Source organism: Camelus bactrianus, chromosome 9 (assembly GCF_048773025.1).
Source record: "Camelus bactrianus isolate YW-2024 breed Bactrian camel chromosome 9, ASM4877302v1, whole genome shotgun sequence".
Classification (NCBI taxonomy): domain Eukaryota; kingdom Metazoa; phylum Chordata; class Mammalia; order Artiodactyla; family Camelidae; genus Camelus; species Camelus bactrianus.
The window spans coordinates 70,880,229-70,902,276 of NC_133547.1; the positions used below are offsets into that span (position 1 = coordinate 70,880,229).

Consider the following 22,048-nt stretch of genomic DNA (forward strand, 5'->3'; position numbering starts at 1 on the left):
TCCCTTTCTGGAACCCCTATTATGCATAGATTGGCATGCTTTATATTATCCCATAGGTCCCTTATATTGTTTTCATTGTTTTTTATTTGTTTTTCTCTCAGCTGTTCTGATTGGGTGCTTTCTGTTGTCCTGTCTTCTAGGTCACTTATTCGTTCCCCTGCATTATCTAGCCTGCTTTGTACAGCCTTTAGGTCAGCTCTCATCTCAGCCAATGAGTTTACTAATTCTACTTGGTTCTTCTTTATAGCTTCTATTTCATTTTTGACATATTTTATATCTCTAAACACTTTCTTTTAGTTCCTTCAGTACTTTGATCACTCCTTTTTTGAAATCTTGATCTAGTAGGCCATCAATGTCTATTTCCTTGATCGTGCTTTCAGGAGATTTCTCTTGATCTTTTAATTGGGAGTGGTTCCTCTGCTTCTTCATAGTGCTCGTATCTCTCTAGCACTGTGGCTTAAGGAGTATCAGTCATCTAGTTCTCCTGGAGACGGTGTGCTCTTAGTGATTTTATCGAGAGGTCTTTGTGTCTTCGCCCTGTTTTGCGGACTCAGCTTGCTGTTTCCAGAGGCCCTCTGTTGGCGCCCTCGTCTGTGCTGCTCCCAGTGGCTGTCAACTAGCAGATCGCACCCCCTCCCAACACTGGGTCAGGTGCTGAGCTCTTATGCGGTGGGCAGGCGGGTCACTCCCCCTCCCAATGCCACAGTCAGATGCTGAGCTTGGGCGAGGCAGGTGGGCGGATCTTACCCCCTCCCAGGCCCCTGGTCAGGTGCTGCATTCCTGCCAGGAAAGCAGGTGGCCACCCGCTCTCTACCGGCGCCAGTCACTCCTCCGCTCTGTGCAGCTGCCCGCTCTGCCTCTGGTTGGTGCTACGAAGGCGGGCTCGGGGAAGACTGTGGAATGACCCTGCCCCTGCTCCATGCCAAATCTCAGCTCCTTGTTTGTCTTGGTGGTGCAAGTTCTCTGAGGTGCCAAGGCAGAAAGATCCTATCTACCTCGGGCTGTAAACAAGTCTCAGTCCTACCTAGGAGCTTGCGGAGCCCCCGGGTGTGGATTCAGGCCTCAGCCCTGCCCCCGCCCGAGCGCTGCGCACAGGAGGAGATGGGGGCTGTGGCTGCTTCCACCTCTTTTCTCGTGAGAAGTGCCAGTAATGGCGGCGCAGGTCTGAGGAGACAAAGGCTATGGCGCCCCTTCTCCCAGGGCACATCAGCCGTGTTGCTTTGCTTTTTCACAATTTATGGGGGACCGAGGTTGTTCTGCTCCGTATCCCCTCCCAGCCACAGCGCACAGCACCCTGCAGTTCCCTGGGGCTGCCTCAGTGCAGCCGCCCCAGTCCTCCGTCTGGCTCAGGGAGCCTGTCCCGGCCCCAGCTGCCAGCTCGTGTCTCGGGCTGGGTGTCACGGGGACCCTTTGTGCCCATTTAGCTCAGTTCTGTTGGTCAAGGGGTGCTTGGGGCAGATCTGAGCCTCGGAGGCTCCCCCTCCATCCCTCTGGCCTCTCCGTTGGAGAGGGAAGACCCAACGAATGAGCTCCAGTCCTCCTTTGCCACTCCCTCCCCATGGGATCGGTCCTGCACTGTTTTGCTTTTTCTTCTTTCTTTTTTCCTTTTCTCCTACCATATTTTTGGTGTCTTTGTCTTTCAAAGAAGGCAATGTTCTGTCGGAGTTCAGCAGGTGCTCTGGTTGGCTGAGCAGGTCCATAGATGTGAATTTTGGTGTATTTGTGGGAGAGGGTGAGCTACACGTGTCCTTCTACTCCGCCATCTTGCTTCTCTCTAATATCATTTTTAAATCAGAAGGATGTGTTTTCAACAAGTGCCCTGGATAATTCTGACTCCATTTGCCCAGCCCATCCTGGGCCCTCAGCCCTCAGTGAGGCATGGTGCCTGCTAGGGGCAGGAGGATGAGGCTCCTGGGTCCTGACGTGGATCTTCCGTGACCCAATCAGCACTGCAATGAGAGCCCAGGATGCTAAGGACAGGCCTCAACAGAACTGCTTATAATAACTTCACCTCCCTAGTCTTGTCTTCTTAAATTTACAGTGGGGGACTGGGTCTAGATCAGAATTGCAGAGTCTTCACCCACGACATAAATGAAGCCAGCAGAAATGCTGTATTGGGATCACATGGTGATTTTTAAAAATTGAGGCCACATTTAAAAATTGAGAGGTATCACAGACTCCTGGCTTAGCCCATGTACACTGTCAAAAGCCAAATGTTCTTGGAGTTGAAAAATCATTGCCCCTTTAGATAGAGCATGTGCCATCCAGTTTTCCACAGCCCCCACCATTCCCTAGTGTATCTCCTGGCCAGCTTCATTCACTGCATGTTTGCTGCCTTCTTGGCCCCTGTCAGTATCTGAATTGAGTTTTCTGGCTTACCTGAACCCAAATGTCCCTTCTGCTTCTACCATCCTGTGAGCCCAAAGCCTACTAAGTTTTTTAAACACCTTTATTGTGATATGGTAACCGTATGTCCTGTACACATATTTCAAATGTACAGTTTGATGAATTTTGATAGATATATACCAATGAAAACACTACCACAATCAAGATAGCTAACATTTCCATCACTCCGCAAAAGGTGCAATTTTTGAATTCCCAATTTTTCCCTTCCCACCTCCTTTACCCCCTGGTAACCATAAGTTTGATCTCTATGTCTGTGAGTCTGTTTCTGTGTTGTAGATAAATTCATTTGTGTCCTTTCTTTTAGATTCCACATATAATCAATATCATATGGACATTTTTCTTTCTGTTTCTGGCTTACTACACTTAGCACGATGACCTCCAGATCCATCTATGTTGCTGCAAATGGCATTATTTCATTCTTTTTTATGGCTGAGTAGTATTCCACATTGTGTGTGTGTGTGTGTGTGTGTGTGTGTGTGTGTGTGTGTGTGTGTGTGTTTGTACACCACATCTTCTTTATCCAGTCATCTGTTGATGGACATTTGGGTTGTTTCCATGTCTTGGCTATTGTAAATTGTGCTACTATGAACATTGGGGTGTATGTGTCTTTTTAAAATATTTTTTCTCCAGGTATATGCCCAGAGTGGGATTGCTAGATCATAGGGTAAGTCAAAGCCTACCAAGTTATTTTTCCCCTGCTCAGGAGTTAATCATCAGCTTCTTCTTATGTAAATCAGAACAGGAAATTCTCGCTTGGCCAATTCCTCCGAAAATCTTAGTCTGATGCTGTTATTCTTCACCGAGTCTGTGTCTTGTGTCTGCCTGCTCAACACTTGTCTCCCTTTCTTGCCCCTGACCAAAGATCCCGGAGGCCAGCCGTGGCTGTGGATGTCAAGGGAGTTCAAGCGGGACAGCCAGATGAGTGGGGAGTGGGTGCAGCCAGGCCAGACCCTGATCTGGGCTTTTTGGGTCCTTGCAGCCACCGCCGAGGGTGAGACACCCAGTGGGGGAGGAGGGCTCTCAGAAGATGAAATAGGGGGTTTCCCTGCCTTGGAGGATTTTCCACTGGTGGAAATGAGCTTACTTCTCAGGAGTCTCTGGGGCTCGTGAAGAGCACCCCATCAATGTCCTAGTGTTGCTGAAAGCCCCAGGCCAGAGTCTTCTTCTCAGGTGTGGGTGGAGCACAGAAGACCCGGTCCTGTCCTGGGGTTGTTTGCACCTTGCCAGGGCTTGGAGAACCCTCTGTCCTGAGCACTGGGGAGGGGAGTGGGCTGGACCCCATGCTTCTGTAATGCCAACTGCCCAGGCAGGACTGTCACTGTTGAAATGACATGACAGCAGGTAGTGCTGAGACATCTGGGTTCTGCTAAGTAAATAGCCGGGCAGCTGACTTCTCAGGGCTCCCTATTCAATGTGGAAACTGAGAAGCTTGCTTTCTAGTCTCCCAAAGTGTCGACCTCACACCCCTGGAGGTGGATAAGCTGATGTCAGGTGACATCTGCATGAGAATTTTTTTATTTTCATTGCTGTATATGTATTTTAATATGTATTCAGAAGCATACACCTCAGTTACCAAAACCACAATTCCATAGATATTATTGTTTAGAATTCCTCTAAGTAAAAATTTTAAAGTTTATTTAAATTTAATTTTAAGACAGGTAAAATGTCAGTAGTCATATGAGTGATGTACAGACGTGCCAGCAATTGCGCTAGTAGGTGTGAAAATGGCTGAAAAGTGGGAAACTTTGGGCCAGAAGATTTTGTGGAGTCCCAGGATCTATAGAGGCTGGCGCATATCAGTTCCATGGTAAGGGAAAGCCTTTGTGCAGCAGAAGGGAAATGTGTTCCCAAGGTAACCAAGGGGAATTTTGTAGCTTGGTGATGTGCTCCTAGGAGAAATTAAGTTGATGTTCTGATGCAGATGACTTCTAAGGGAATTTGGAAGGAAGCAATTGACATGGTGTTCACTGAGAGGGAATTCAGATACTTGTACAGCCTCTGGGTTGAGAAAAAGCGTCCCATTGCAGGGAGCTGTGAGTTCAGCCTCTTCCCAGCCAGCTTCTGACTCATCCTATGTGTCTCCTCAGGGCCAGCTGCAGATGCACCAGTGAGGAACACCAGGCTGGGGTGGGTCCGGGGGAAGCAAGCTACTGTGCTGGGAAATGACATGCCCGTGAACGTGTTCCTTGGAATCCCTTATGCTGCGCCCCCTGTCGGACCCCTGCGATTTGCAAAACCAAAGCCTGCATCACCCTGGAATGATTTCCAAGATGCCACATCCTACCCTAACTTGTAAGAGCTGGCTCTGTCCTGTGTGTGGCCTGTGACCTGGGAGTAGAGGCAGAGCATTGAGGGGGAATAAAGGTCTGGCAGCCCACTGGGGAAAGGGGTCGGGGCATCAGTGAGGAGGACGTGGAGGGCTACAGATGTGGGCGAGGCTCCCTATCTGACTGGTCAGGGGAACTGCTAGAACCTTGTTTAGAACATGCAGATTCCCTGGGCTCCCTTCCCAACTTCCTGAATCTGAATCCCCAGAGCTGGGCCTGGGAACTTGACTGTAAGGAAACTCTCTAGGGATTCGGAGGCCCAGTCAGGTTTGGGAACCAGTGTGATCGGCTTACTGACTCTTTTGGTTAGAAGGGGTTGTTGAAGTGTTTCCCTGTGGCTTAAGGGAAACACTTTCCCTCTCCCCCAGGCTTAATCTCCATGGTCAGATTGAGTAAGGGCTTAAGAGTGAGAATCACACCAGAGGAATTTTAACTCTAGTTGCCAACATGGTGCCCAGCTCAGGGCCTGGCCCACAGTCGGGAATCCATAAAAACCTGTGGAATGGATACATGAGTGTGAGTCTGTGACTCAGGGGAGATGGGAGGGCAGGAGCTCCTAGACATTACAAATTTTCAAGTTTAGATTGGTGACTAGTTCCCAGTTAAATTGTGGAGGTGCCTCCTGCATTAGGCGGGAGATAAGACTTGGAATTCGCCAAGAATATTCTGACTCGCAGATTCTGTAAAGCCCTCAGGTTGGGCCATGTTGATTACTGGCATTGGGGTCCCAGGCAGAAGGACTACCCTGATGCCGGAAGACTCCGTAAGCCGCAGAAGACCCCATGTGGTCCAGAGACCCAAGGCAATAAGCTGAACCTCATCTGTTCATTCATTCATTCATTCATTCATTCAACTTATATCTACTGAGAACCAACTCAATAGCTGGCTCTCCATTAGGTCCTGGGGGCCATTAAAATGGGTTAGACACAGCTGCCCTCAAGGAACCTGCAGACTGGTGGTGCTAGTCAGGACATAAACAATAATGACAATTAAGGTATCGGGTGACAAAGGCAAGCATTAGGGGGGCAGAGAAGGGTGCTAAGGGAGCACTGAAGGAGGTCAGGGATGTCTTTATTGAAAGCAGCATGCCTCAGTTTCTGAGACACAACGTACAAAGGAACAAAATGGCATAAATGCTTGTGAGGGAGTGGATTTGCAGCAACAGTTTCCTGCTGCCTAATCTGTACACTATTCTTTAAAAGAGCAACAGACATTAACTGAGCACTTGGTAGACATATTTACATATACAATCTCACTAAATCTTACTATGTGTCAGGCTTGGTGCTAGGGGCTAAAAGTTACCGAGGTGACTCATACAGAGCCTTAGGCTTTTAGCTGCTCACTAGGAGAAGTTCTAGGAAAGAACACAAAATATGTAGGTATTTCCAAAGAGCTATGGTCTAACTGGGGAAATCTCGGAAGGCTTCCTGGAGGAGGTGGCATTTTCACAGAATCTGAAAGGGAAGAACATGAACAAATAGACCTGGGGAGAGAGAAGTCTGGACAGAGGGATCAGTTTAAGCAAAGACCTAAATGCAGGAATCTCCTTGCCAGTCTACCTCAGTTGGTTCCTGGTGGAAAGGCCTGGAAATGTCCTTTTGTTCCTCTAGGAGCAGAAAAGGGAGCTGTCAGAGCAAAGTGATTGATACACAACTTAGTGTCCTGCCCTCTACAGTCTGGGGGATTGTTGAGCCAGCTTGAGTCTGTGTGTCTGGATTATGGTAGTGGGGGTAGGCATGGGTGGGAACTGCAATTATTCTGCACAGTGTGCTTTCTTAACCAGAAACCAGATCAAAGAGAATTATAGTTTATTTATTTGGGCCACCAGGCCTCCCTGCTGTCACAAGAACTGGCTCCTCCCAGGAAGGTTTGCTGACAGCAACTCTAGGGGTTTCTCCTCCCTTTTTCCAAGGTGCCTCCAGAACTCAGAGTGGCTGTTCTCAGATCAACACATCCTCAAGGTGCATTATCCCACATTCAGAGTGTCAGAAGACTGCCTGTACCTTAACATCTACGCACCAGCCCATGCAGATGCTGGCTCCAAGCTCCCTGTAAGGCTGCCTACCATGCTGGGGGCTCCAGCTGGCAGGTTCTGGGCCTGGGACCCAGGCGGAGGGGCTATGTGTCTGGACTAAGACTTAGGCCCCTGTTGGGTAAAAGGGAAATGTAATCACTTGTCATGTCAATAACTTTCTTTAAAAAATCATTCTAATGACAGATTCACTTTATCTTCTTTTCTGATTGCGTCTTTATTGGCAGTGACTTAATCTTTGGTTTTTATTTTGTTTTTTTTTTCCCCTTCTGCTGGGTATTTAATGGTCTGTAAACATTTAGAAAAGACTCTGCTTAGAAGGACTGATTTTTTGTTTGTTTGGGAAATTCTTTTTTAAGGAGGATAATTGCCTTCCCCAAATTTTCTGTTTGCAATGAAGACAGTCAGGTAAAAATGTGAACTATTTCACTTAAGAATGTAAAAGATCTCTGTATCAGTGAATGGAGAAGACGCATTCTACCACCTAACTTTTAACCACTCCCTTCCCCCATCATCCTCCATCCCCCATGTCACTGCAACAGGAGACTCGCTCTGTTGTATCATAACAGCAACACCTATTGAGGGCTAACTACCTGCCAGGCACAGTAAATTATTCCATCTAACCCCCACAGTAAACCAGTGGGTAAGGATTATTGGACCCATTCCACAGATGAAGAAGATGAGGCATAGGGAGGACATGAGCGACTTGCTCCATGTTATATACACAGTAAGTGGTAGATCCGGATGTCAAAGCCAATGTTTTGTCCACTTCTCCTTTTCCCTCAGTGACTTTTCTTTCCTGCCCCAGGAGTTGTAATCACTGATATGACCTAAAAAAGAGAATGAAAGGGACTTATTGTTAAGTATATGAATCATGATAATACCATTTGGATGTTTTATGTTCCCTGGTCCTAATTTTCCTAATCACTGTGGTAAAGCTTGCACACTTCTCTTCCCCATACTCTCCCCTCTCTTCTCTTCTCTCTGTAAGTAGGGAAAAGTCTTAGATTAAAACAGTTTAAGCAGCTTTTGCTCTCAGACATGACTTACAGTGGTTTCCATCTTCACGTGGGTCACAAGTTCAATGACATTTAGTTAACATTTTCTGAGCACTTGAGATGTGTCAACGTTGTTCTATGAACTTTAAGTGCAGAATTTTATTTAAACCTCATGATAACCTCATAAACGGAATATTTTCATTCTTCACATCTTGTGAATGAGAAAAAAGAACCTCAGAGTGGTTAAGTAAGCTGTCCCAGGTCACACAGCTAGTCAGCAGCAGAGCTAGGAATCAGACTCAGGCATTCGTATGCTTAACCCTGGCCTTCGCCACAAGATGAAACCTCTGATGCTATTTGGAAAGGAAAGTGAGACATTTATATTTCTTTAAAGAAAGAATGTCTCAACGTGCATGGGGAGGGGGCGCGGGTGCCTGACAGGCTGACTGGAAAATTCCTCTCCTGTCCTCAGGTCATGGTGTGGCTCCCTGGGGGCGCCTTTGAGACTGGCTCAGCATCCATCTTTGATGGGTCCGCCCTGGCTGCCTATGAGGACGTGTTGGTTGTGACGATCCAGTACCGGCTAGGAATGTTCGGCTTCTTCAAGTGAGTCACTCCCCAAGTGATTGACATCCCTGATCCCCAGGGGGCAGCTGGCAGCAGCCACAGGGGACTCAGTGCCCAGCAACCTAAGGAGAAATGAGCCTTCAGTGATGTTGAGCAAATGTGGCCCAAATTAGTTAGGTAATTTTAGCAGTGATAACATAAACCCCCAAGTCTTAGTTGCTCAAAACTATAAAAAATCTCCTTCTCACTCAAGTAAAATCCAGTCAAGTGTTTCTGACTGACAAACATTCTTCCACTTGGTCAATCAGGGACCCAGGCTCCTTCCGTGTTATGTCTCTGCCCTCCTCTAGGGCCCCAGATCCATCTGCACCAGCAGATGGAGAAAGAGCACAGAGCATCACATGGTGGTCTTTCTGGGTCAGCCTGGAGGTGACGCTCATCACTCCATTCATATACGATTGGCAGCGCTCAGTCACATGCCACACCCAACTGCAAGGGAAATGTAGCCTAGCTGTGTGCCCTGGAGGATGAGGAAACAGGGTGTGTGAGCAACTTGTAGTCTCTGTTGTAGGGCCAACTGAGAATAATCACTCCGTTGCATTGGCTTCCCCCCCTCTGATAACATCTAACATGTTTGGGGCCCTCACTGTGGGCCCGGCACGGTGCTGTACACTTGCTATACATTATTTTGACTCACCCTCAAAATAATTCTATGAAAAACATACTGTTGTTCTTCCCATTTTACAGTTGAAAGATTGAGGCACAGAGAGGTGAAGCAACTTCCCAGAGGTCACAGAACAGAGCTGGGCTCTTAGCCACATCTGTTATCCTACTCAGAATATGGCAGGACCTAAGCCTTGGCCAGGTGCAGTGTAAGCCAAAGGAGTAGAGAGGCCATGGTCAGATACCGCGGGGAAGGCAGCAAAGTGCCCAGCGTGAACCCTACCCTCGAGAGTGTCCCAGTGTCATGGGAGAGATAACACAGGGACATAAATACCCATGCTACTAGGCAGGATGTGATTAATGCTCCGAGGGTGAGAGGCAACGGAATTGTAGAAACAGAGCAGAGAGCTGCAAGAAATCAGGGAGAGAGGGGGCATTCGAATTGCACCTTAAAGACAAGTTTGAGTTTGGGAAGATGGGGTTAGGAGAGAGCCTATTTGGCAATGGGGGCTGCCCAAGCAAAGGCTAGGAAGTTGGAAGGTAATGTTGCAGCACGTGGGCCTGGAGCAATATTTGCACACTGTGCTTTGGGCACGTAGCCCTGGGAGGTCTGGGGCTGCAATGGAGGCAGGGAGGGCTGAGGAGGGTCCCCTGACCAGAGTGATTACACTTTTAGCAGGTCTGTATATTGGGATTCTGCATAAGATTCCTTCGACAGAAAGGTTCCCAAAAGTTGTTTATAGTATCTAGGTTCTAGTTCTAGGTTCTAGTAGTACCTGTCTACTAGAACCTACTAGATGAGGTTACTACATCTACTAGATGAGGTTATAGCGGGACATGGATGTGGGAAGGCACAGACAGGCTTGATTGGGAAAAACTTTGAGCCAGGCCGTGTGTGGCAATAAAGAGAGAGACCCAGGGGTGTCCTACAGAGCAGTATAGCAAGGTCACTCTAGAGCAGAGTGCAGGCTGGGCTGGGGGAGCCTGGGCGCTTCAGATGGGGAGTCCGGTTGGGTGGCTACTGCACAGCCTAGATGCGGGTCGTGGAGGTGAAGCTAGAGGGATTGCTAACATGTACGTGGCACTTGTTGGATGCCTGCACTGTCAATCTTCACAACAACCATGTGAAGCAGATACCGTTATTAGCCCCACTTAGACATGGGAACATTGAGGCAAAGCAAGTTAAGTGACTTGCTCAAGGTCACCCAGATCATAAATGACCAGATTATGAATTGGGATAAATGGAAATGGAGGAATGAGGACCAATGTGGAAGCCAGATGGAATGGAGATAAAATTGGCAGGGCGTAGCTCCTGACCGGGTGTGGGGTTTGTGGGAGAGAGAAGGAGGAGTTAGAACCAGCCCAGGGGTCATGGACAGAGAATGGGAACCAAAGCGAAGAGCAGTGTGGGGGGCTGGAGGATGGAGCGGGAGTCAGTGATCCTAGGGTTACACCCATACGTGGTACAGCATGAGTGGTCTAGGCGTTTCTTTGATTCTGCGGTTTTTCCCTTGTTTCCCCATTAATTGTCCACCCATGCTGGGAAACAGGCTATTCTGCAGGGGCAGCAGCATGGGGACATGGTTAGGGGCATGGACTCTGGGGCCAGCCTCGTGGGTTTGAATCTCAAATCTGCAACTTTCTAGCTTCTGGGCAAGGGATTTAACCTCTCTGTGCCTTAGTTTCCCATCTGTGAGAAGGAGATGGTGAATCTGTCAGTATCCTTAGAACATGTTTGCAGATATCATTGATGGGGTTGGGGTGGCGTGAGCTGTGGCTTCAGAGAAATGCAGCCCCTACCCAAACCACTTCCCCGCAGAGAGGGGCCCCAGGGTGGTTGAATAAACTTCCCAGTCTCTCAGTATCCCACCCCGAACCCCCTGGCCGATGTCTCCCACTGACTGCACACAACAGGAACCCTGGGTGCTGCAGTTTGTGAAGGTCAGCCTTCTGGGAGCAGGGTGGAGCAGGGTGGAGGGAGGACCCAGAGGGATAAAGGAGAAAGACCAGCACCAGGATGGGAGGGCAGTAAGAGCATCAGGCACAAAGCCCTCAGGACAGTGTTGTGCAGCTGCAGCTACTGTTACCATCATGATTCATTTAGTCATTCAGCAGCACCTCTGTGTCCAGGGAGGTCTTGCTTCCTGGTGCAGACCAACTCTTAAGAGCAGGACTCTTCTGAAATCCATGGATTTAGAGGAGCCTACAAACACCCTGAAATTGCACATACAAGATTTTCTGTGCATTTTTCTGGGGTATGGAGCTTTCATCAGGTTCTCAAAGAAACCCAAATCCCAGCAGAGGGTGAGAATTAAGCCTGGTTTTCCAGCTGCCCTGGGCCTCTCACTCTCAGCTCCTCTCCAGCTGGAGTGGTGATGCCCTGATACCAGCCCCCAGCCTCCACCATCAACTCCCTGGGTCTGCGCGAAGCAGATGGCAGCCAACTGATTATTCTCACCCTGCCTCTTGCCCACAGCACAGGGGACAAGCACGCTTTGGGGAACTGGGCCTTCATGGACCAGGTGGCTGCCCTCACCTGGGTCCAGGAGAACATCGAGTTCTTTGGTGGGGACCCACACTGCGTGACCATCTTTGGCGAATCAGCAGGAGCCATAAGTGTTTCCAGCCTTGTGAGTTTTTCTCTTTAGGACTTGAAGGAACCTCGGTGGGGGAGGTGACAAAAATGAGGATAATGAGTCACTCACATCTAATTGGTACTTTCATGTTGAACAAACACTTATAAACACATTGTCTCCCTGGAGCCTCACAAATACATCCTGAGTTAAGGGCTCAGTCTCATTTCAAGGAGAAGAAGTGAAGGAGTTAGCATTCTCCCCTCCAGAATGCTTGATTTCCAACTTCATGAGGAACCTGGGCTTGGAGAGCTTGGAAAACTTGCCCAAACCTTCACAACTAGTCCTTGGAACCCCCAAACCAGGACTTTTTTTTCTCTAAGGTTAGAGCTCTTAAGGGGACCTCCCAGGAAATTTTCTTTAAAGAAGAGCTGGGTGTTGTGTGTGATGGGTGGGGAGCCCACCAGATAACTTCTGGGTCTCTGTGTTCTCTCTCCAGATTCTGTCCCCCATGGCCAAAGGGTTATTCCACAAAGCCATCATGGAGAGTGGGGTGGCCATCATGCCTTACCTGAAGGCCCCTAATGACGAAAGGAATGAGGATGTAGGTATACTGTCAACACTTCTCCAGCTTCCTCTCCTTGGTCAGGAGAGAATGTGGTCAGGTGTCCATAGACCAGGTGCTTGGCTGTCCTTACTGACTATGACCAAAGAATCTGATGCTGGCCTAAGGTGAACCTTGTTGCCCCATGGAAGGCCTGATTCCATAGGAAATGGGTCCAGGTACACAGTGCACTACTGCTGGTGTGCATGAGTGTGTGTGGATAAGCATACGTGTGATAGTTCTTTGCCGGTGATATATAACTCAGTCCTCTGCATTATATGGCCCATCTCCTGTGCTTACTCTATGCTACCTAGAATACTGTGTTAAGAAAGATTCTGGGGTTGTTTCCAGCTCAGTGTGAAGTAATGCTGTGACTGATGAATGCTGTCTGGCATGAGGTTGTGAGGGGGAGGTGAATGCCCTAGATATTTGTCGTGTATTATCTCGTCTTAGTGCTCTACCAGATATGAGGGCCGGGAGACCAAAGCCCCTATGTCTTTCACGTCCCACCATAGTGTCTGGCAACCATAAATGTCTGCTGAATGAATGAGTTAAAACGAGTGAGCTGATTCATTCAATGAATATTAATTAAGCACTGGACTGTGGAGCCATCTTCTGGGTATTGTTTGCTTTAGCGGTGCATTTTCTTTGACACCTTGTAGAAAATAACAATATATAACCAAGAGCAGAAACTTAGAGTTATAATATGATAAAAAATACCCTCCATACACAGGGAATATTGATTTTGGTAATGTGATATATTAAGCTACTTTTAGTGTGTGCATATACTGATTCATTCACCGTACACATATTGAGTGCCCATTGTTTTCCCAGCTCTATGTTAAGACACGTGGGTTGGTTTATAAGTGGAGAAGGCATATACTAAATTGAGAAGACTGTAATCTTTTTATGAAGAGGATTTTTAACCTGGAATCCATGGGGAGTTTGGAAGGTGGTCCTAGAACTCCTGCAAATGTATGGAGACTCCATATTTGTGCATTTTCCAGGGAGAGGGTCTGTAGCTTCCATTGAATTCTCAGAGCATCCACGACTCTCAGAAGAGTCAGGACTACTACTCTCAGAGGACAAGCTCTACACACGTGGAAAGTCCAATGACAGGTCAAGAAGGTGTTTAGCAAAGAGCTAGGTAAAGGAGGTGAGGATCCTTGGAGTTACAGGAGATTAGATAAGAAAGAGGCTCATGGGAGCCGCAAAGGTCTAAAAAGAACATCCTGGAGGAGATGGGACTTGGACCTTAATGAATGAGTGGAATTGGTCTAGAGACAGAGAAAGGATGTTCAGTGCATGTTCATGTGTTCCAGGCTAGGGGTCAGGGAGGGGCTTGAGCAGAGCTGACAAGCTGGGACTGATTCAGCTCTGGTGATTTGCTGAAGATGACAAGGAGGGTCAGGCAAGAGAGTAAGGATGATGCAGTGCCAGCCTGTCCTCAATGCACACAGTCCACTCTGGGCACATGGGGTTGGGGAGGGGCAGCAGGCTGGCCTTCACGTATAAGGCACCAGCCTGTGGCTGGATTGAGGACACTTTCCAACTTTCATTTTCCTGAAGGCCTTCAATCCTATGTGCTGACCTGTTCCTTCTCTGGAAATAGTTGCAGATGGTTGCAAATATCTGTGGCTGCAATGCTTCAGACTCTGTGGCCCTGCTGCAGTGCCTGAGGGCAAAATCCTCCAAGGAATTGCTGAGCATCAACCAGGTGAAGAGGGAGGGGAGAGTCTGGGGACAAGGTTGCCTTTTGAATGGAGTGGTAGACGTAGACTGCCACTCTCGTATTTATTTTGATTTGGGTCTTGGGAAGTTGGGGTTTGGGGATTCATAGTAACAGCTGTGAAAAAGCGATGTAGAACCCTTATCAGTAATTTAAGGAAACTGACAGGCCAGGGTGCTGCTTAGCCTGGAGAAGATCCAAAAAAGAACAAAGATCCTACATCTTTGAAGGCATCTCACTGGGAAAAGGGACCACATTTGCTCCACAGGCCACCAGAAGCTAAAGTCAAGATCAAGAGCTGGGAGTTGGGAAGCCATTTTGGCTTGGGATAACCAAGAACTTTCTAAAAACTCGGTTGTCTGAAAAAGAACCAACTCCTTTAGAAGGCTATGAGATACCCACCTCTGTAGGTTCGCAAGCAGGGTCTAGATGACGGCTGACAAATTCCAATCGTCAGATGATCTGTTGGATGGGACGATATTGTATGTCCAATTTGCCCTGGAGAAAATGAGGTCCTTACCTGTCAGATTCCAACATTTGTTAAATAGTTATTTGGCATGGATTGAGAATCTACTGTGAGTTGTGCTGGACTCCAGGAAATGGATAAGTCCTTGACCCAGTGTAGTGTGAAAGCTCTTTTGTGTGCTCTCTTCTACCTCCACTCCTAAAACAGAGACCTAAAAAAATTATGGATAGAGCCAGATGTTGCTTCCTAAAACCCAAGAAATATCCACCCAAATCCAAGACACAGTGTTGAGGAAGACATCTCGGGAAGATGCTCACAGCAACCCATACTACCCTGGCCATCCCCTCCCCTCACCCCTCTGCCCATTGCATTTGGCCGGTGGTTCCACACACGCATCAGACTCACCTGAAGGGCTTTTTGCTGGGCTGAACCCTACCACTCCACCCCAGAGTTTTGTATTCAGTAGGCCTGGGGTGGGGCTTGAGGATTTGCATTTCTAACAAGTCCCCAGGCCACGCTGACACTGCTGGTCCAGGTGCCAGGCTCTGAGAACCATCATCTTGGGGGAGTATATATCTTAGGTAGTTACTATGATCATCCCCAAGTAGCAGATGAGGAAATTAAGGCCCCAAAAAGTTGAGCCCCTTTGTCCTAGTGAATGGCAGAGCTGGCCAGGCAGCATGGATGAGCTGGGATGGGCCAAGAGTGGCTAATTTTTTTCTTAGTGCCTTTTGCTATAGTGAGTTGGCTCAGCTTGGCTAGGGTTTGGGGACGGCTAGATTTTGTGAAGGGAAACAGCTACCGATTTTTCTCTTCCTTGTTTCAGAGAGCCAAGTCTTTCACTCGAGTAGTTGATGGCTTTTTCTTCCCTCGTGAGCCTGTAGACCTGTTGACTCAAAAATCCTTCAAGCCGGTTCCTTCTATCATCGGAGTCAATAACCACGAATGTGGCTTCCTGCTGCCCATGGTAAGAGTTCCGGCTGGGCCTCCGCCGGCTCCCTCCACAGGGAGGCAGCTGCTTGCTTCACAGCCAGGCCTGACCATTCCTGACACCGAGCATTCTGAGGCTGGAGCCCCTCTCCCAGTACTCAGTGCTCACCTTTACTCTATCTCACGGAGAAGAGCTGCTCTTGAGGGCAGCCCTAGCAAGTGTCTACCCTGCTCCTCAGGTAGGTTTAAAGACACAACTCTATGAAAAAGTAGGAGAGGATCGGACCCATTTGAGCTTTGTTCAAAACGTTACAAATGATTGTTTTCAAAAAGCACTGGTACTGCCTCAAAGATGAAATCCACACAAGTTTAGAAAACTTCAGTCCTTTGCACTTTGATGTCCAGCGTTGGTTCTGGCATTTGATTTCCAAGACTGCTTATGAAAGCAGTGAAAGTTACAAAGTTATTGAATCATTTCTTTCACTCAACAAGTATGAACTGAGTGTTTACTACATGCCCTGCACTCATTAAAAAAAGAGCATCCAACAGTGAGCAAGTCGCATGGTTCCTGCTTTCTGCAAGCTTACATTCCTGAGGGGAGAGACAGATGAAATGCAAGGTTGAAAGGATGGTTTCAGAGGGTATAAGTGCTGCGCAGGACACAGACTGGGAAGAGGAGGCTTCCTGCGTGGGGGCCAAAGGTGGTCAGGAAAGGCTTCTCTGAGGGGGGATCATTTGAGCTGAGAGGCCTGAATACTGAGTAGAAGCCATCATTTCTTGACCCTGTGGTCTGAGAAGACCCTCCCCATTCAAAATAAGCGTCTCATCTGTCCTCAGAAGAGCGGAGTGTTCAAGTTCAGGATATATCAAAGCCCATCTCTGCAGACCGACCTCCACTTTTCAAGCTGAGGCAAGTCAGGTAATGAAATACAGAGGTCTGTCTGGTTACAAAGCAGCTGTTGGTGCTCTAGAATCCGAACCCCGAGTTCACTAGGCTGTTAAAGGCATGTTCTGCCAATTATTAATTTGACATACAGAGCAGTGTTTCCGGGAAAGGGGGGAGGTGGGAATTTTTTTCCTCATGTTTTGAAGGAGGTTAACTGAGTCACCGACTATGGCTTAAGTTAGGTCTTTTTGTGCTCTTTTGATCTGTACTAGAAAAAAGAAGGCAGGTGCTACTGATGACAGCCATACTACCAAAACCACTGTGATCGAGTGCTTTCCATCTGCCAAGTGGACTCTATCTGTACAACAGCTTGCAAACTGGCATTATTATATCCCCATTTTGCAGCTAAAGAAACCGAGGCTCAGAGAGGCTAATGTGACTTTCCTAAGTCTCCCAGCTAGTGAGGAGACAGCAGTGTATAAATTTTATGCATTTAGGCTCTCCCTTTTAAGTGCCGGGTTCACTGTTCACCTGCTGTGTGGCCTTCAGGGAGCCGCCTAATCTCTGAACCTGTTTTCCCCCATCTTTGAAATAGGGCTAATGTTACTACCTGTCTCACAGGTACACGTCAAATAGCCTGGTATATAGTAAGTGCTCAGTAAATGTTAGATCATAGAATTATTCAAGTGGCAGAACAGGATTTGGTGGCCAGGTCTGCATAACCCAAAAACCTGCCTGGGTGCTGTTATTCTGAGTGACTTGCAGTTACATCCATTGCTGGCTGTTTGAAACTGTAAGACATCTCCAAAAACAAATTCTAGCTCCTGAACATACAGAGGGGGTTCACAGTAGTTGAAATGTACTTGTGGATTATTTGAATGACCCTGGGGGTTCCCTCAGATTCCAGAAGGCAGAATGTTTAACTATCTACCCTAGTGATTCATTACCCCCAAGATTTTCAGCAGAAAATATATCAGAGAAATTCATTGGCCAAATGAAGAGTATTTCTACCGCCTCATGTCTTTAAGCTGTAATATTGGCCAGGGAAGGGTCATTTAAAAAATAATTGCCATCGCTCTTACTATGTACCAAGCAGCACTTGGGTTTTTAAGCATCCGCTTTGCAACTTCACTGGCTGCCTGCCAGCTGCTGGCTTCTCAGAGACCCTGCTGACAAAGTCTTTGGAAAGAGAGCAACAAACCACGAGTTTCAAGATTTTCTGGCTTCTCTTTTAACTTGTTGTTGAAGCCAAATTGTGGCCTGTAGTAGTTCCCTCGGGCCGCCATAACAAAATACCACAGACTGGGTGGCTTCAACCACAGAAATTTATTTTCTCAATGTTCTGGAGACTAGAAGTCCAAGATCAAGGTGTCAACAGGTTTGGTTTCCCCTGAGGCCCCTTCCTTGGCTTGCAGATGGCTGCCTTCTTGCTGTGTCCTCCCATGGTCTTTCCTCCATGTGCACCCCGCTGGAGTCTCTTTGCACGTCCAAGTTTCCTCTTCTTGGAAGAACACCAGTTGGACTGGATCCGGCCCACCCTAGTGTCCTCAGTTTAGCTTAATCATCTCTTTAAAGACCCTCTCTCCATATACAGTCACATTCTGAGGTCCTGGGGTTTCAACATAGGAATTTGATGGGGCGTGCAGTCCTCCCATAACATGGCCTTTCCACAGGGCAGCCACTCAGGTCCCACCTGACTGCAGATACGACAGGGAATGGCTTCCTTTTATCAAATGGGAGAAGGAGAAACTTTGTTGCTCAGATAACCCACTGAGGCAGCTCCTCACTCGTGGACCCCTGGGGGCTGAAAGGGTCTCTGCTCTTGCCAGCCTGCGCTCTGGAAGGCAGGTGCCTGGGCCATCAGGGAGACCAGTTTCCCTTTTGATGACATGATGTGCTCACGGAGGACGCCCCGCTTCTTTCCACAGAAGGAGTTTCCTGAGATCCTCGAGGGCTCCAACAAGTCCCTCGCCCTGCATTTGATACACTCCATCCTGGTGAGTGAGCCTGGCTCTCCAAGATCCATTCATTTCACAAACCTCCCTGGGTCACACTCAGGGGTAGGGCTGGGTGTATAGATGTTCATCGTTCATTCATTCAGTAGATCTTTACTAAGCCGAGTTCTGCAACCCCTTATCCGCAATCACAAAATCTAAACAGCTCTGAAAACTCAAATGCTTTTTGTAGCACATGGCAACCAAGATTGACCTAGATTGATACATAGCCATTGGTCTTTATTGTTCCTACATGTTCATTCACTTTTTCCCACTATTAGTATGTTTCTCTATGGACATATTAATGTGGGGTCTGGGGTGCTGCCCATCCCCCCACCCCCTGAGCATGTCACATAATAATGCAGCATCTGTACTGAATTATCTGTCTTGGAACTGAAAAGTTCTAATTCTGAAAACCACCTGGGACTAGGGACCCGTATTCACTACATACCAACCAGGCACTGTACTAGGTTCCAGCAATACCAAGGACCACTGCTCCGTCATTTATTCATTCAGTCCCTGCACTAGGGAGGACCTAATGGCTGAGTCTGAGCAGTGCTCCCTGGCATGGTACATGCTGTCTCCAAATCCCAAAAAAACCTCTGAAGGGCTGTCCCTCTGTCTCAGTGTTAGGGGTCTGAGGTGCAATAACTCATCCCAGTGTTTCTCAGAGCACCAGACCCCCAAGAACAAGTGATTAAGAGAATGGTATTTGGATGCAAATAGACTTATGAAGGAACCATGGTTCCACTACTTTGGACAAAGCACTTAACTTCTTTAAACCTCAGTTCCCTCGTCTGTCAAGTGGAGCTAATTGTGATACTTTCATCGTAGGTTTGCCGCGTGGATTAAATGAGACAGTGCATATGAAGCACTCAGAATGACGCCTGCAAAGGCAACTATTTGGCTGTTGTTGTTGTTGTGTTGGCTATTGCTGTTTACCTGGATCTCTTGCTACCATGATGTTTTACAGCACATCCCTATCCAGTATTTATACCTCGTGGGTAATGAATACTTCTACAACAAGCACTCCCTGGTTGATATACGAAATAGCTTCCTGGATTTGCTTGGAGATGTGTTCTTTGTGATTCCTGGGCTGGTCACAGCAAAGTGTCACAGAGGTGAGTCTCCTCACACCCCTCTCCTGCAAGGTGGGTGGCTGCAAGAATCCCTGTTGCCTGCTGACTGGCCTCGCGTTCTGCCCTTCCGCTCCCTCGCTGAGAGGGAGTTCCCAAGGCTGGCTGGGATATAGCCCTGCATGCTGGCGCCTGCCTTTCAGAGTTCAGGAATGTTGATCAGTCTTTGTTGTTTCTATTCTGTCTGCTTCTTCAGGGCCATGTAGAAAAACCCCACCTCCCCATAATATTCTGGGGCCTGGCCCCCACATTCCTCTCTCTTTGCAAGTGTCTTCCCAAATGTCTTAGCTATAAGGAGTTGTGGGGCAATCAGAAAGAGATTACTTGTGAGGACACACAACTGCCCTTCCTTCCTTCCTTCCTTCTTTCCTTCCTTCCTTCCTTCCTTCTTTCCTTCCTTCCTTCCTTCCTTCCTTGCTTCCTTCCTGCTTTCTCTGTCTCTTTTCTCCTTTTCCTCCCTCCCTACCTTTCTTTTCCTTCCTTCCTTTCCTTCTTTCCTTCCTTCCTTCTCCTTCCTTCTTTTTTCTCTCTCTCTCTCCTTCTTTCCCCTTCTTCCCTTTCTTCTATCCTCCTTTTATTTCCTTTTCACAGATATTTTTATCAAGGGCCTGCTATGTGCTTGGCACTATTCTAGGCCCCAGAGACATAGCAGTGAACAAAACAAAGGCCCTGCAACCAGAACCTCACATTCTAATCAGAAAGACTGATAACAAATAAGCAAGTAATACAGAGTACATATTTGTTAGATGGGTGATAAGTGCTGTACAGTAAAATAAAGCAGGATGGGGACAGTAGTGACAGGGTGCTGTGGGAGGATACTATATTATAAGACCTGTTGAGGTGACAGGTAAGAATCGGCTCATAAATTTGGCAACATGGAGGTTACTGGTAATCTTGAAAGGAACTATTTTGATGGAACAGTGGAGGTAAAAGTCTGATTAAAATGGATTCAAGAGAAAATGAGCAAACTGATCTCTATGCTCGATACAACCCCAATCTCAATGAAAATCTCAGCGGTGGTTTTGGAGAAATGAACAAGCTGATTCCAAAAATTTATATGGAAAAATTAATTAATTCATTCATTCATTAAAATGTATATGGAAATGTAGGGATAGCCAAAACAATCTTGAAAAAGAATAACAAAGTGGAGGACTTACAAGTCACCTGATTTCAATAGCTCAAAGAAGAAATATACCTGTGACAAATGAAGATACTGAATCAATAAGAAAAACCTACCAACAGAGGAAATCCCAGGGCCAATTGTCTTCACTGGTGAATTCTAAAAAACATTTAAAGAAGGATTAAAATCAGTCCTTCTCAACCCCTTCAAAAGAGTGAAAGAGGAGGGAATACTTCCTAACTCATCCTGTGAGACTAGTATTACCCTGCTAGTAGAGCCAGACAAAGACATCACAAGAAAAGAAGACTACAGATCAACATCCCATATGCATATAAATGCAAAAAATCCTCAGCAAAACCCTCCCCACTGAATCTAGCGGCATATTAAAAGGATTATATTCCATGACCAATCGGGATTTATCCTAGGAATATAAGCAAGGCTCAGCATGAAAATCAATCAATATAATCTACCATAGTAATAGAATTTGGGAAAACACAATTAATAGATGCAGAAAAAGCATTTGACAAAATTCAACACACATTCATGATGAAAACACTCAATAAACTAGGAATACATACGAACTTGCTCAAACTGATCAAGGACTTATGTGAAAAACCCACAGCTGATATCTTAATGGTGAAGACTGAAATCTTTCCCACTCAGATCAGGAACAAGATAAAGATATTTCTTCCTACCATTTCTATTCAAGTTCTAGTAGGGGGCAATTAGATCAAACTAAAAGGAAACCAAATTAGAAAGAAAGAAGCAAAACTGTCTCTAGTCACAGATGACATGATCTTATGTATAGAAAAGTTTAAAGAACCCACAAAAAGCTATGAGAATAAATAAATTCAACAAAGTTTCAGGATACAAGATCAGTATATAAAAATGAATTATGTTTCTACACACTAGCAAAGGAAAATCAAAAAAATGAAGTTAAGAAAACTTCATTTAGAATAACATCAAAAAGAATAAAATACTTAGAAATTAATATAACCAAGGAGGTACAAGATATGTACACTGAAAACTATAAATTATTCCTGAAAGAAATGAAAGAATAAATGGTAAATGGCAATATTCCCCAAATTTAATGCAATTCCTATCAAAATGCCAACTTCCTTTTTTTCAGAAACAGACAAGCTAAAATTCATGTGGAATTTCAGGGGGCCCCAAAATAGCCAAAATAATCTTGAAAAAGAACAAAGTTGGAAGACTCATATTTCTTGACTTTAAAACTCACCCACTATAAGGCAATGGTAATCAAGGTGATGTGTTACTGGCATAAGAATGGACAAATAGAACAATGTCCAGAAATAAACCTATATATCTATGGTCAGTTGATTTGCACAAGGCTGCCAAGACCATTCAATGGGGAAAAAGATAGTCTTTTTATCAAATTGTGATGGGACAACTGGATAACATGCAGAAGAATGTAATTGAACCCTACCCTCACACCATATACAAAAATTAACTCAAAATGGATCAAAGACCTAAATGTAAGAGCTAAAACTGTAAACCTCTTAGAAGAAAATATGGTAAATTTCCATGACCTCAGATTTGGCAATGCTCTTAAATATAACAGCAGAATCATAACCAAAAAAAAAAAAAAAAAAATTT

General features: G+C 46.5%; 1 protein-coding gene across 8 annotated transcripts in view; it reads left to right on the top strand.

Annotated features, from left to right (window-relative positions):
• The window catches only part of CES5A (carboxylesterase 5A), a 226,538-nt gene that overhangs the window by 199,003 nt on the left and 5,487 nt on the right, over positions 1-22,048 (top strand). For 4 of the 8 annotated variants that reach the window (XM_074370712.1, XM_074370713.1, XM_045504549.2 and 1 more), the window contains 9 exons: positions 4,494-4,698; positions 6,646-6,784; positions 8,236-8,369; positions 11,470-11,623; positions 12,066-12,170; positions 13,783-13,887; positions 15,192-15,332; positions 18,110-18,178; positions 19,149-19,296. In XM_074370712.1, coding sequence (XP_074226813.1) covers positions 4,494-4,698; positions 6,646-6,784; positions 8,236-8,369; positions 11,470-11,623; positions 12,066-12,170; positions 13,783-13,887; positions 15,192-15,332; positions 18,110-18,178; positions 19,149-19,296 — 1,200 coding nt within the window. Of the gene's footprint in view, positions 1-3,217; positions 3,398-4,493; positions 4,699-6,645; positions 6,785-8,235; positions 8,370-11,469; positions 11,624-12,065; positions 12,171-13,782; positions 13,888-15,191; positions 15,333-18,109; positions 18,179-19,148; positions 19,297-22,048 lie in introns of those variants that run through there. The other 4 variants (XM_074370714.1, XM_010967334.3, XM_045504552.2 and 1 more) reach the window with 2 other exon arrangements.